Below are 14,976 nucleotides of genomic sequence, written 5' to 3'. Positions count from 1 at the left end.
TCACAACTGCAGCCTGACTCCTCTACATGCATTAGTTTGCCTGGAAAGATAGTGAAATGCAGTCTTCTAAGACACTACTTTTCAGTAGTGTACTTTTCAGGCCATCTCATTTCCATGCTACTTTTGTTCATGCAGGATCCATAGGCAGGGTCTTGTTAAGTTGTTTTTGTCAGAGTACTGCTAGAGAAAAATCATTATAAATCTATGGGGCATCTGTACTTGGGATTTGAGTATGTGTCCACACTGCAGTGTTTAAATAATTAAAATAGGTAGTCTTGAAAGATAGTACTGGTTTAACTAGCAATTTTCAAAATCTTCTTTCAAATCTTTTCCAGATCTGGTAGCGATTCCTGATTTTCAGTCTGGTGCAATGGAAAATTGGGGCTTGATCACCTTCCGAGAAACAACACTCTTATTTGACAATAACACTTCTTCAGCAAGGGATAAAAAGCTAATAACTGCAGTGATAGCACATGAGCTTGCCCATCAGGTAATAGTCTGGGAAGTTTTTGGGTTTTTTTTCTTTTTTAATTTCTTTGTTTTTAAGTGCAGTTCTGTCCTTAAATTCGCCCCTCCCCTCACTGTGACTTGGTAGTGCATTGTATCTGTTTAGACAACCTGCAGGTGTATTTTCTACAGCACAGAAGGCAGAGTTCAACTCTCATGCCATGCTTAAGAAGATGTTGCTGCAAAGGCTTCACTGTGGTTTTGACTGACCTTCATTTTACCTTACCTTCATTTTAGATAAGGCAGAGGATGGATGGAGTACTTCTCATTTGATTTTAATTCTAAGAAAATAATGATGTTTTTGGTCTTTCTTAGTGGTTTGGCAATCTAGTAACTATGGAATGGTGGAATGATCTCTGGCTGAATGAGGGATTTGCCACATTCATGGAATACTTCGCCATGGAGGAGGTTTTTCCAGAATTACGTTCAGTAAGTAATTTCTATAGTCACATTTTCAGTACCTTCACTATTAGCTGTTTTTAAGTGCTGCCTATAAATGACTGATACTTATAAACTGATAGTAAAATTAATTTTGGGTGCCATCGAGATCATGCGTCTCTGCTTTTGCATTTTGTCATATTGGAAGTGATAAAAGGGGTAAAAATAAAGTGATAAAGGCTTTGAGAAGGGTACATTGTTCCTGTGGGTTTTAAATTTTTTTTATAGTAACCTACAGGCAGTCTACTGTGTTTTGTGAAGGTTAAAGTATTCTGTGCAAAATAGCAGGTGTTAAAACATGTAGATGTCTATGTATCAAATTATAACTTAAAATCTTTTTAGAAGTGCAGACATGTTGTTGAACAAGTTTGTCTACTTCTGCTTTTCCTAACAGACCTAGGAAGCATTAGGTTATTAAATATGCCTGAGGTTGCAATCACATGAAAGAAGCACAGTTGCCAGTCATGGTATAACTGCATTTATTAAAAGTGTACATAGCTTTTATAATACTTTCACCATTGGGTTAGAACATTGTGAGCCGGGAAAGCCAATAGTATAATTGTTCATAAATTTGCTAACCAATTATTCCGTTCCCTAATAGCAAAATCAGACTTTTCTCTTAAAGATAAATGCTTATATAGTAGTTCTTTCTGAAAACTACTGTGCATCTGCTACTTGTTACATTTTTAAAAACTTTGTTATATCTCTTCTGCCTTGACTGAATCATGTTTTCTTTCTAACTAAATGCTCTTTGTTATAAGTTCCCTTTGTTTTCTTTCGCTACATGAAGTAACTCCTGTCTTCCCATCATTGTGGTTCTTGCTTGCGTCTGAATCAGTATGAATTTCACAAATGAGCAGACCTGGCATAAAAATACCAAATGGTCCACCACAGAGGATTCTGATAGCATTGGGTTACACTTAATACAAAGCACTACTCCCACAAGCACTTCTGTTTACAAATACAGCTGAAGGATAGAATCTTTCTGATATAATAATGTAGTGATTATTTACTAACTCACTCAGGTACTAAGTGACCTAGCTTTTCAGACACTGGAAAACATGATGGATTCAAATTTGGTCTCTCTTTTCCAATGGAAGGATATCAGCTGCTGCTGTAAAACTTTCTTGTCACTGAGAATGACAGGCAGATAAGCAAAGGTTAGTGGAATTAAATGTAGAGGGTAGTGGAGAGACTAATTTTTCGTTCTGGATAGAGATAGCTCCAAGGAGAGGACATACCTGAGCCCTGAAATCAGCCTCTAGGAGTATTTACGTGATTTACCTTAGTCATGGGATTAAATACCTGATTTGTACTGAGTGTTTCCTGCCTGATAATTATCATCATCTTCTCAGCATTCTGGAGAAGTGTGAGTTTGACTTCTTAAATCACTCTTATTAGTATTAAGAAACTTAAGTTGCTAACCTGGTCCAGTAGAATTCTTTTACAGCACTAGATGTTTCAAAACTTCTTCATTTGGTCTAGCTTGGTTGTTTAGCTGGATTGTCACCAAAAGTATGTGGCCATTCTGCTTGTTGGGTATATATGTGCTGAGGGTGAGACACAAAAGTAGTGTTCTTTTTTAACAAGGACACGTCTAACATCTACGTACTTCATTCCAAACGCTCTCTGACAAGCTGCCTTTACGAATATCTCATTTCATTGTTTGATGGTCCTAGAATGTGTTTTGGTGAAAATAAAACACATTACCCAGAACTTCTCCATTCAAGAAGAGTAGCCTTAACATTTTAAACTTTAACAGTTATTTTTATTGTAGTTCACAGAGGGGTTTTGTGGGTTTGTTTGGTTGTTGTTATTGTTGGGTTTTATGGTTTTTTTTAACTCTCTACTGTACAGAGAATTGTTTGCTCGCTTTGATTAAATGAAATGGACACATACCAATATGATCAACTTCTTTTCAATGTTTGGGGTTTTCTTGTTCTGGTACCAATGTATTAAATTCTAATATCCTCATTCTAGAAGAAAAGAAGTAAAGAGATTTTGGTAATCACTAGATAAACTGCTGTTTACATTTTCCCAAACATTACTATAATGAATCATTTCTCTAGACTTCATGACATGAAAGTAATATTTTTGTATTCCCTACCTCCTGTAAATGAACTGAAAACAGCAGTGAAATTGAATATGAAATTTGACATACACTTATTTAGAAGGTGCATTTTTGTCTAGTGCCTTTGACACATTTGCCTGAGACAGGGGCTTAAAGGTCTGCATAATGATGCAAACTCAAAAGTGAGATTCCATGGCTAAAATGTGGCAGGGAGATAGCTTTTATAAAAGATATCCTGACAATTCTTTTGCTGCCTAGATCAATGGAGGAGCAAAGCAGGGACAACTTTTACTTTTCTGCTTAACATGTACATTTCAGCTCCCTAAACAGCTAAAAATGTTTCTCTTCCAGGATGAAGATTTCCTTACTTTAATATTCAAGGCTATGATGAAGGATGCCTTGAATTCTTCACATCCAGTCTCTTCTTCTGTTCAGTCTTCAGAGCAAATTGAAGAAATGTTTGATGCTCTTTCTTACATCAAGGTAACTGTAAAAATATTCCAAAATATTTGGAAAGTGATACATTAGCTATTGAAAATATGAATGTGGAATCACAAGTAAATAGGCATGTACTGACAGCCCTTTGGAGGTTATTTACACCCAACTCAAACAATGCAGGATTTCTCAATAATGTTTTTGAGGTCTATGTAGCATTTAATTAGGAAAATATTATGTATATGTATTTGTTGCTTTACTTAACATCTTGTTCAGTGCTTGAGCACTAAATATAATACTCATGAAGATGTAAGAGGAGAACCAATAGATGAAGCAACATAACCAGTTAGGCATATATTCTTCTGGTAGCAGAATGTAACAAGTGGTTTAAAAAAAGAGTGAAAACAAAACACCAAAGTAATCACTCAGTCTTATACTCTCTCTGGTTTAAAAAACCTCCAGTATTTTAGAGTGGACACTTGCCTCTGAATGCAAATTATTTTACTGCATATCTTGGTTGTCTGAAATGTGATTATTTATAATGTCTAGTGAGAGTTGTGTGTGAGGCTTATGTTATTAAAGCATCTTGGTGCCTTGCTTAAAAATGCATGAGAGAAGAAATACCTGTATTTGCAAAATTTTTATTCACATTGTCTCAGGTTTTAGATACCAGATTTTGGTAGTGTTGGAGGAAAGCCTTTTCTTTGTTCATTTTAGATTAGCTGGCATTTTTTTCCATCACTGTCATCTAATTAGAAGTCATGGGGACATCTATTTTCTGCTAGAAAATAGTCAAGTACTGCATCTTCCTCTGCTCAGTGGAATGCAGTTCCCATGACAGTCTTGGTTTATTTCCTTTTGCAAGTCTCAACTGGTCAACACGTCTTGTCTGGCATCCTTGAATAGTCTGGGATGCCAAATAGACTTACGGTAGTGATGTGCTTCCATTTATTTTGGACTCTGCTCTCTCAGCTGCAAGAACAGATATGTGTGATTTTCAGGTTACCTTGGTTGCCAGATGAATTTGGATTCTCTCCTTTTGTCAAAAGGCATGGCTGTTGTTAATGCTTCAGAGGTGCTGTCTCAAGTAATTCCTTTTTTGGTGAGCTTCTGGAAGCTATGCATTTGGCACAATCATGTCTGTAGCCAACTAACTTTAGAGATACAAATTATGACAGTCTTTGACTGATTGAAACTTCTCTATATAGTTTTAATGGAAAAGTTTCCTAAGTGATTGGATTGGAGTTGCAGTCAATTAGTATAACATTATATTTGGATAATTAATTATTACTTCATTGCTACTAATAAGTATGTGCACATTTTGAATAGAATTGTACTAACCTACACCTTTAAGAGCTGATCAAAAGAGGTTTTGCACATTGTCAGAAATAGTGTTTTCACAGCTGCTTTCTATGTTTCAGAGGATTTCATTGCATAGCTTTTCATTCATGCATGAAGTTCCTGTATTACACTATTCTTGTCCTTATAGCTTAGGTAGAGTTCTTGGCAATTCATGTGAGAGGACACTTGTAATGTAGTCCCTGATAGGCAAAGGATTGTCTGTTACTGAATTGTACAATGTAATTTGTTTTACTGAACTACCAACTGACACAGATTAGGAGATGACCTCTGCATTGTACTGTCTTGAACAGAAATAATTGTACAATATTATTTTTAGTCCGACTGTTTTGCAGACTGTCAGTAAACCTAACACCTGTATGTGGGACAAGATCCAGCTGGAAGGATATGACAGTAGGAAAAACAAAGAAGCAGAGCTGTAGGTCAAGTATTGATGCGTACAGGAGAGGAAATTGTGGCCATATTATTAAAAACTGTAGTAAGGGCTATTCCTGACATTTGATGAGTAATGAATAACCAGGCCGCCTTCAGTTTCAGATAAGACGTTACTCACATTACAGAATTTGCAACTGGAATGTGTGAGAACAATGCGTTATCTCTATAAAATCTTCTCCTTTACTTCTTGTTTCTTTCCTAGAAATAGTACCAAAAATATAAAGAGTACCTTTAAACTATTCTTGATCTATGGCTGCTCCTCTGTGTTCCGTTCTACAATATGGAGGTCCTCAGGCAATTTACTTATTGGTGGCTTTCACATAGAAACTTTCACAGCCCTTTTGATACTAAAACTTTACTTCTTTTTTTTCTTTCCAAGATGTTGTTGTATTTAAACACATCAAAACATATTTACTCTTCTGCAGTCAATTCCAGCCTACCAAGTGTATCTTACATTTTTCCTGTATTTTTAGGCTTTTGATTCAAATGCACATCATATGACTGTTAAACACTTTCTCACAAGTGCAGTTCTGTACCATACAGATGAGTATTAGTAACGAAAAATGGCAGCCAGCAGAGACATATCAGTAAGAAGGCAATATTTTTCAGATTATATTGATTGGAAAAAATGTCAAATTCTGATAGTCCATTTTGTAATTGTAGTTTGAGCCTTTAAAATATTTTTCCCAAAGCAGTTGGGAAAAATTTTCAAACTACATTAGTGTTCTCTGTAACTGTATTTGGAGTTTATGAAATAGTAAAAGAATATTTTCCCAAGGAAACTGAGTTTAAAGGTAAATATTTAAAGGTTATTATTTGGAATAAAATCTGCTAGCTTCTGATTTACCCCTGTACTGTGAAAGAGCTATAATATGCATATGCTTTAAAAAGTTCTGTAACTTAATTTACTGATTAATTTTCTTTTCTTTTCTACCTAAAGGGGGCTTCACTTCTTTTGATGCTGAAGCATTATCTCACTAAGGATGTTTTCCAAGCTGGCATTGAGATATACTTGCGTAATCACAGCTATGGAACTGCCCAGAGTGATGACCTATGGGACAGCATGAATGAGGTATCCATCTTGGATGCACTGTTCTTCTTTTCTTTTTTTTTTTTTCTCAACTTCTCTAAAGAATATCATAGGCTTTATTTATTTCCTTGTTGATTAAAAAGATAGGATAATGAACTACAGGTAAGCACTCTGAATTTTTTGCTCATTTTATTCCAAAATTCTTTCATATAGATAGGGAGAAGTTTACTGAAGCTTCTAGGGCTACATTGCATACCATCCCAAAAAAGCACTATGAGTGAGTACATACTGTCCTGCATGTCCATCCAGATGGACATATCCTCTCTAGAATTACATGGGTAGTGTTAAGACCAGAATGAAAGTAATAAAATTCAGGATAAGATTTGCTTTCAAGGAATAGCTATATCCAGCCTCACAGAGGTCTTGTGTTGTGTTGTGTCTTGGGTAACTCTCTACTAACTTTGTGATAGCTTCTGTTTTAAAAAGTGTGATGAAATTTTAGGAAAGCAGACTGTACAGGCAGCGCTCAAATTATAAGGCAGACATAAGGCTGTGTCTAATTTTAAAACTAGTGTGAAGGGTCAATAAAGCAAGGGCTTGGGTAGAAGAGAGTGAGGACTAGAGTCAGCAAGGCTGTGGGAATCATGGAGGCCAGGGAAAGGAGGGTGGAGAGAAGTCAGGAAGGATAAGGGAAGGACTGAGGGTCTGGGGAACTACAGGCCTATTGGCCTGGACTGAGTGCCAAGGAAGGTCATGGACTAGATCATCTTCAGTACCATTATAGGGCACATACAGGACACCCAGGGAACCAGGCCCAGCCAGCATGGATTTAGGAGGGACAGGTCCTGCCTGACCAACCTGGTCTCCTTTTATGACCAGGTGACCCACTTGGTGGACGGGGGAAAGGCTGTGGATGTTGTCTACCTGACCGTCGGCAAGGCCTTTGATACTGTCTCCCGCAGCATTTTCCTGGAAAAGCTGGCAGCTCATGGCCTGGGCAGGTGCACTCTTTATTGGGTTAAGAACTGTCTGGATGGCTGGGGCTCAGAGAGTGGAGGGAAATTTTCAAGTCCACTGTCCAAGTAGATTGTTTCCAGGTGCAAAATCATGCAACCAGTTACTTGGTAACTTAAGAAGAAAATGAAGTGTTCTCCATTTGCTTTTTATGTTATGATTGTTTTTACAGATTACCAACGGAACACTAGATGTAAAAAAAATGATGAAGACTTGGATTGTGCATAAAGGATTTCCTTTAGTCACAGTTGTCCGAAAGGGAAAGATTATTTCAGTACAACAAGAGAAATTTCTGTATTGTGCGGAACCAGAAAATTGGACATCAGATGCAAGGTTATTACCTTCTTAATACCTTTTATCCATTAAAAGTAAGCTGCTGTCTTAAGTTTGTACATCTTTCTGACTTGTATTCAGGCCTTTTAGTGTTTACTTTGAAGGCAGGTAGTAACAGAGAATTCATCTAGTGTCTGCCTGAAGGTCCATGTCTATTTCCACTGAAGCAACTGGTAAAAAATCAGGGACACCCTTTGTAATCTGAATTTCTTACATGCATCCTTTTCCTGAAACTTTTAAGCTCGACATCATGAGTTGGTTTTCAATACCAAAAGGCAGATCTCATAAGTAAAGGTTTCTTTACATTTGAGAAAGTTTTGTGTGTTTGACAAGACTCTAAAGAAAAGCAGGCTGCAGAAGTTTCACAGAAGTTAAAGATGTATGTATCTTACTTTCTGCTTCTAACTTCCAAAATTCAGTTGTATACTTTGGGCTTTGCTACAAGAATGTAGAGAAACTAGAATCAATGCTTTCTTGGCTTTGAAATTTTAAGATGACACTACTACATGACAGCAAATGACTGAATGTACAACAGAGGCAATATCTATTGTACCAAAACCTACAAGGAAATACATACGCTATTACTGAAGAAGCAAAGATGTGGCAGTTGGTAGTTTTAAAATTTTGTTTACTGCAAATGTAACTTACCTTATGACCCTTGACAGCATCCTCTAACAAAAATATGTTAGTGTGAATTCTTTTGATATTTTGCTGGTTTTATTCCATTTTTTAGATTTAACAAGAGCTAAGTCCATTGCTAAGTCCATTTCTGCAAGTCACCTTGCAGAAAAATAGGTCTCTGAAAGAAATTTATCTCTTGAAATGTAGGAATTTAGAGGGCTCTGTTTTATTTTTGTTGTGCAGAGAAAGAAAAGCAATATGGGGTTGAAAGGTAAGGGAAGAAGGGAAGGATTTTTAAGCTAAGTAATTTCTGCTTCTAGTTGATATAAATTTGGGGCGTGTATGAAAAGGTTTAGAAAAAGAGTAGTCTATGTGAGTCATACATAGAGAGGACTCCTGTCAAAATCAGATTAATATGTGCAGCTTCTTTCATCCCACTCTGATTTATGTTTTTCCCTAAATAGCCAAGTCCTTACCATCGTTACGAGCCTCCTTAGCATTTTTCTTCCAGCTTGCAGTTCCCTTAAGAAAGTCTTTGTGCTATGCAATGAATTTTGGTTTCTATACTATGATTTGGAATTTGAGTCTGGTACTTGGATCTTTTTTTTCATTTTAGTTAAAACTTGTAAAAGATCAGAAAAACAATGTTGGACTCAGGTAAAAATCATACTGGATGAATTTCTGATGCAGCCAGAGATTTACTGTCTGTATGATTTTGGACTAGCTACTAGCATGCTGGAACTGGGAAAGAGGTACTAGGAAAAGTGGAATCCATCAGGGACTAGGTGCAGTTTCAGATCTTATCAATGATGTATACAGTGGGATCAAGTGCTCCCACAGAGAATTTGTAGGTGATGCCAAGCTGAGTGGTCCAACAGCCAAGCAGTTGGTGTGGCGGGGGGAAGGGATACCATCCAGAGGAATCTGGACAAGTTCGAGCAGTGGGTCCTTCGTCAGGCCAACCTCTGGTATCAACACAGGCTTGGGGATGAACAAATCAAGAGCAGCCTTGCAAAGGAGGACTTGGGGGAGTTGTGGTACTGGACACAGGCCAGCAGTGTGCATTTACAGCCCAGAATTCCAGTTGTATCTTGAGCTGCATCCAAAGCCATGTGGGCAGCAGGGGAGGGAGGGGATTCTGCCTCTCCACTCTGTTCTGGTGAGAGCCCACCTGGAGCCCTGCAACCAGCTCTGGGGTCCCAGCACAGGAAGGACATGGACCTGTTGGAATGAGTCCAGAGTTGGTTCACGAAAACAATTAGATGGACATAACACCTCTCCTATACAAGGACAGACAGACAATTTGGGCTGTTCTCCCTAGAGAACAAAAGGCTCTGGGGAAATGTCACTGCATTCTTTCAGGTACTTAAAGGAAAGATGGGGACAGACTTTTTATCAGGTCCTGTCATGATAGGACAAAGAATAATGGTTTTAAAATAAAAAAGGGTAGGTTTAGACTACATATAAGGAATAGTATTTTTATGATAAGGGTGGTAAAACAGTGGCACTGGTGGCCCAGAGGGTTGGTCGATGCCCCATCCCTGAAAACATTCAGGGCCAGATTGAATGGGACTCTGAGCAACATGATCTAGTTGAAGGTATTCCTACTTATTGCAGGGGACCTGAACTAGATGACCTTAAAAGGTCTCTTTGAATCAAGTCTGTTCTATAAAATTTACTCATTTTTCAACATGGTGGGATTTAAAAAATAATTTCTGTACATGCTGTGCATTTATTCTTTCATCATATTCTGATTATGTAAGTGAGATTTATACTTTATTATTCTACCCAGCATTCAGTGATTCTATTATTATTAGTATACAAAATTATATACATTAAATTATATTAAGACAAATTAAGTTAAACCATTCAAGGGAGATACTATGTATCTAACATGTCAGTAAACATTTGTTTTCCTTTGCAGTTACCTGTGGCATATTCCTCTCACTTACATAACAAATAGGTGCAACTTCACCCATTGCACTAATGCATATTTACTGGATCAGAAGTCAGGTATGTGACTAAAAGCTTTGGTAGCAAGTTAATTTTGTGTTACAGGTACATGATTTTTCTGAGAGCACCCTTGAGTAAGATGTGAAGCTGAAGGCCTACAGGGTACAAAATAATTTCAGAGATCTGGAGCAGAGCACTGCCAATGTTGTCATCATCAGAGAGCTCTCTGTAGCATTCTGTGTATAAATACATGACAGCAACTGGAACAGAATCATAGGTTTGAAATTTGTGAAAGCCTATGCTTTTCATCACGGTGCATACACACATGCATGTTCTTTAGAGAGCAAGTTATGTGAAAGTTGATCTGCCAGTTTGCTGAAATGTTAGGAAGTAACTTTCTACTGAAATGTTTACTTTATTTAACTGTGTAGGAAAATATTGTATTTGGAATTGTAGGTGGGGCTGTTTGAAAGAACAACTGGACAAAAGGAGAAAAATTAACTGCTGCAACTTGGGGTGGACTGTGATAATGTTCATTCAGTCAGGTGTAGGAAGAGGGATGAGGAAGTACAGCCTGGAATTTTTAAGCTGTATTTCAAAACCTTCTTTTACTGGCTTTTCCTTTGTCATTATAGGGGAAAATAGTGGGAAAGAATTTGCTGTCTCTCTGGTACTAGTCTACTTCATAGACTTTGATTTGGACAAACAGTTGTTAAATGTTTGTTTCAGTTGTTAAATGTTTTTGATAACATCTTGTCTGTCTACTAGATGTCATTGAACTTCCAGAAGAGGTGGAATGGATAAAATTCAATGTGGACATGAATGGCTATTACATAGTGCACTATGCTGAAGACTGGAAGACACTGATTGATCTCTTGAAAAAAAACCACACTGCTCTGAGTCCTAAAGACAGAGCGAATTTGATCAACAATATCTTCAACCTTGCACGGTAAGACATCGGTATTGGAAAGGGTATTTAATATGTGTTTCAAGTTTTTTCCAAGTCAGAGAAGACCAGATTTAGTTTCTAGAGACAACTGCTTTAGACGAAGTGTAACTCAGTCTTCAATAGCCTTGTTGGAACTGTTCACTGATGCTCTAGATGTTATCTCCCTCTTCTTTTTAGCATCATCTATTTGTTTGGATCACAGAGTGTCACATGATAGTTTCCATTTCTGGAAGATACTGTTTTCTTTAATGTCCAGTAATCTGCCTACTAACTGTTTTCCTGTACTCTAGTGCTTCACTTTAGAAAAGTAAGCTATTTCCCTCTTAAATTTTTTTACTGGTGCCCTCTCATGTGTTTGACCACCACTATCAGAAGCAGGCAAGGTGGAACATACTGGATTGTCTTTTCAGAAACTGCTATTCTATCTGAATACTCTTATTTATGATAAATATTTTCACACATCCTTGCCACACTTCCTTACCCATTTTCAATTTTTGTTAACTGGAGGCATGTTAGTGGCCATTGTTGCTTTGTTGTAATCTTGCTGAAGTTAAAATATGAAAATTTCTACATGTAAATTGTTTCTTATGTCACCCCTTCTATTCACTTCTCTCTCTGTTAGTGTAATAGAAAGCATCCTTTCTGATTTGTTTCAGGGAGTGCTTTTGTTTTGTAATCCATTTTAATGTTTGTGTTCATTGACCCATAGTCTAGGAAGAGAGTCTTTGGAAAAGGCCTTTGAGTTGATTGATTACCTCAAGAAAGAGAGCAGCACTGCACCACTTACTCAAGCTTTGTTCCAGCTGAGTCTTATATACAGCCTTTTAGACAAAAAAGGTGAACAACAACTGGCAGCACGAGTCATGGTACGTCTTAGGTTTTCATAAATGATAATTCTAAATAATTAGCTATCATGTTCTTTATAGTTACATTCCCTTTTTACATGTTGACTGCTGAACATATTCATTAATTTCACTAAGTTGGATGGGGATTCTAGAGAGTTGCCAGTCTTGTCAGCTTTTCTAATGGTCTGTTACCAAAATGCTACATTTTTTGCACCAGCTTCTTACCCTCTCCTTCCCCTGTTTCCATACCATACCCATATGCCTCAAAATGTTTTGTAGGGAGTGTGGTGCAGTGGTGTCTAGGGCTATCTTAAAGTGCCCATACAGGTGAGTTTAGTAAAAATATGTAATTAAACAGATTCCATATACTTTTCTTGTACAGAAAAGTTATTTTCAAAAGTTACAGTGGCTAGAGATCATAGATCTATTTGCTTTGTAGAGAGACAAGAGAAAAAACTGGAACTGTTTTCTGTAGAAGTAGAAACTGTCATTGTCCTGTTCCAGTTGCATAAAGGAGTAATACAATGTAATGCTACAGACTTGACAGTGAAATCAATATTGTAGGTTCAGTTCTTGATGAGCATATATCTTTCATTTCTCTGTTTACCTTCTTATTATGGAGCTTCTTGTCCATATTCATCTACTGATTAAAAATGACCTTTGCTGCTTTGCAGTGTAAAGCATCAGTAAAGGGATTTAGTCTGTAAGAAAATTATTAAATTATTAGATAAAATAGCAGACATTTTTTCTTTATGCTAGGAAAGGATAATTTGTGAGTGCTTAAGGAAACATAAGGAAAAAAAGCAGTGTTTTAATGTACCCAAAGTTGTTAAGAATCTGCTATAAACAGCCCAAGCTCTGGGTTGCAATGCAGTGTCTGTGCAGTTTTATTTAAGTTCAGAATTTTCAGATGAAATGTGCTGGCTGATCAGGCATCCAGCTGTGGTTTTGGCAAGCTGCAGAATTACAAAACTGAAGGGTGTTCAGCCTATAGACATACAAAAGTTGTTTCTTTGTGCTAAATGAAGGTGTATTTACTGTGACTTGGTGAAGTTAAAAGCAGTTAAACATACAGAAGTTGTAGTGCTTGTGATTGTAAGCTGATTACAGGAGGCTCAGAGAGGAGTCTTCAGTTTCCATGTGCAGTTTAACATGTAATCTGGCCCATCTTTCAGATTTATGTGATATCTGGTACTTATTCCTACAGTTAAGAAATAGCATGTGTAAGTTGTAATATATAGATGAAAACCTACCATGTTTAGCTTCCACAGTTCAAAAGCTCAACCTTTTATTTCTTTTTTCTTACTTTAACTAATTTTCTATATAGAAAATCCTCTTGGAAGGGATTAGCTATTGCTAGTAACTTTTTCCTCTTTTAGCATAGGATAGACCACTTGCTTGGAGATAAAATGGATCAACAGCACTGGACAGATGATGGGACCCTGTCTGAACGAGAGCTTCGGTCAACACTGCTGGCTTTTGCCTGCACCCATGATATAAGAAACTGTAGAACAACTGCTGCTAAGATGTTTCAGACTTGGATGAAGTCTAATGGAACAGTAAGGTACCACAAAAACTGAGCTTCTACTTCTTTTTCCCATCCCCTTTCCTGTTACATTGCCACCATTGTACTTGGGAAAAACACTCCAACAGCAAACAGAACAATCAGAAAAAAAAACCCCACCACACCACCACCATCGACTTAGTATTGATAAAGAATGTGATTCTGTCTTTAACTGTTCCATGTGTAGAAGTAATTGCTGTTTCACAATGAGAGGGTGACTGTGCCAGACTTGTCTCCAGTCTCATTTAGTTTTACTGCAAAACCAGCCATAAGTATTTTTTCATCTGCATTTCCTGAGCTGCATGCTGAAAGAAGATTGCTTAGTGGCAAAGCCAAAACACACGTTTTTATCATGCAGAATTCCTTCTGCTATGGATTCATGTGCATTTTTAACTGTAGAAAATTCTCAATTTTGTGTACAATTTACTTTGTTTTCATGTGGCTAAATGATTTGCTTGTTCCTAGTGACTGAAAGTATTAGATTGGCATGAATTCAGTAATGCCAAATCTTAACAATTGCTACAGAATCAATTTGCTCCAAAGAGAGGCATCTCCTTCAAGTTAGTATTTTAATTTTGTGACTTCGTTCTTCTTTCCTCAGGTGAGCATTTTTGTACCCCCTGTGTTTATTTGTTTTGTTGTTTTTGTTTTTCCCTGTAGTCTGCCTAGTGATGTTATGAAAGCCATATTTGCAGTTGGAGCCAAGTCTGATGATGGCTGGGAATTCCTCCTGAAGATGTACTTCTCTTCAGTTTCTGAAGCAGAGAAAAGCAAAATGATTGAAGCCTTGGCCAGCACAGAAGATGCCAGAAAGCTGATCTGGTATGAAGGCACCAAAAAGTTCTATGCTGTGTAAATTACAAGTGATAAAATCTTCCAGGAAAAGTGCATTTCCTTTTTTCTATTGTTGAAAAAATTTCTGAGTGCTGAAGAAAATCTATCCAAATGTTTTGCACAGGCTTCCGTACACACAAAGAACCTGATATTTTTCACTTAAAAATAACTTATGTAACAGAACAACACAAAAAACCAAATTCTGAATATGCATAAAGAGAAAAGAATTTAACTTACAGGCTTTGCACTACTGGTAACACAGAATTTCAGATTTTGCAGTGCAGGTAGCAGAATTGCAGGCTGCTCTATAGAGCAATCAAAAGATTGATAAATATTTATAATCAAAATAATAGCTAATTGAGGTATATTTGTTGTTTGGGTTTTTTTGCTCTTCTTTTTTCCATTTCTTTATTTGGGTGAAAATTTGACTTTACATTATGTTCCTCTCTGTAGATTAAATCTTAATACTGCATGGACAACACAGACTTGTCATGCTAATTTGGTCTTCAGCTTCCCTCTCTTACATCTTCAATGTGTTGTTTTTCTTTTACAAGTTATTAGAATTTACTTCATCTTTTCCAACACCAG

General features: G+C 37.0%; 1 protein-coding gene across 2 annotated transcripts in view; it reads left to right on the top strand.

Annotated features, from left to right (window-relative positions):
* The window catches only part of LNPEP (leucyl and cystinyl aminopeptidase), a 50,456-nt gene that overhangs the window by 31,359 nt on the left and 4,121 nt on the right, over positions 1-14,976 (top strand). For both annotated transcript variants that reach the window (XM_054652512.2, XM_054652513.2), the window contains 10 exons: positions 336-490; positions 823-936; positions 3,368-3,499; positions 6,186-6,317; positions 7,462-7,622; positions 10,168-10,256; positions 10,965-11,145; positions 11,855-12,011; positions 13,370-13,554; positions 14,215-14,376. In XM_054652512.2, the coding sequence (XP_054508487.1) occupies positions 336-490; positions 823-936; positions 3,368-3,499; positions 6,186-6,317; positions 7,462-7,622; positions 10,168-10,256; positions 10,965-11,145; positions 11,855-12,011; positions 13,370-13,554; positions 14,215-14,376 (1,468 nt within the window). The remainder of the gene's footprint in view (positions 1-335; positions 491-822; positions 937-3,367; positions 3,500-6,185; positions 6,318-7,461; positions 7,623-10,167; positions 10,257-10,964; positions 11,146-11,854; positions 12,012-13,369; positions 13,555-14,214; positions 14,377-14,976) is intronic.

This window comes from Agelaius phoeniceus, chromosome Z (assembly GCF_051311805.1).
Source record: "Agelaius phoeniceus isolate bAgePho1 chromosome Z, bAgePho1.hap1, whole genome shotgun sequence".
Taxonomy (NCBI): Eukaryota; Metazoa; Chordata; class Aves; order Passeriformes; family Icteridae; genus Agelaius; species Agelaius phoeniceus.
The sequence above is the reverse complement of the archived record's forward strand: the minus strand, read 5'-3'. Positions and strand labels throughout refer to the sequence as shown.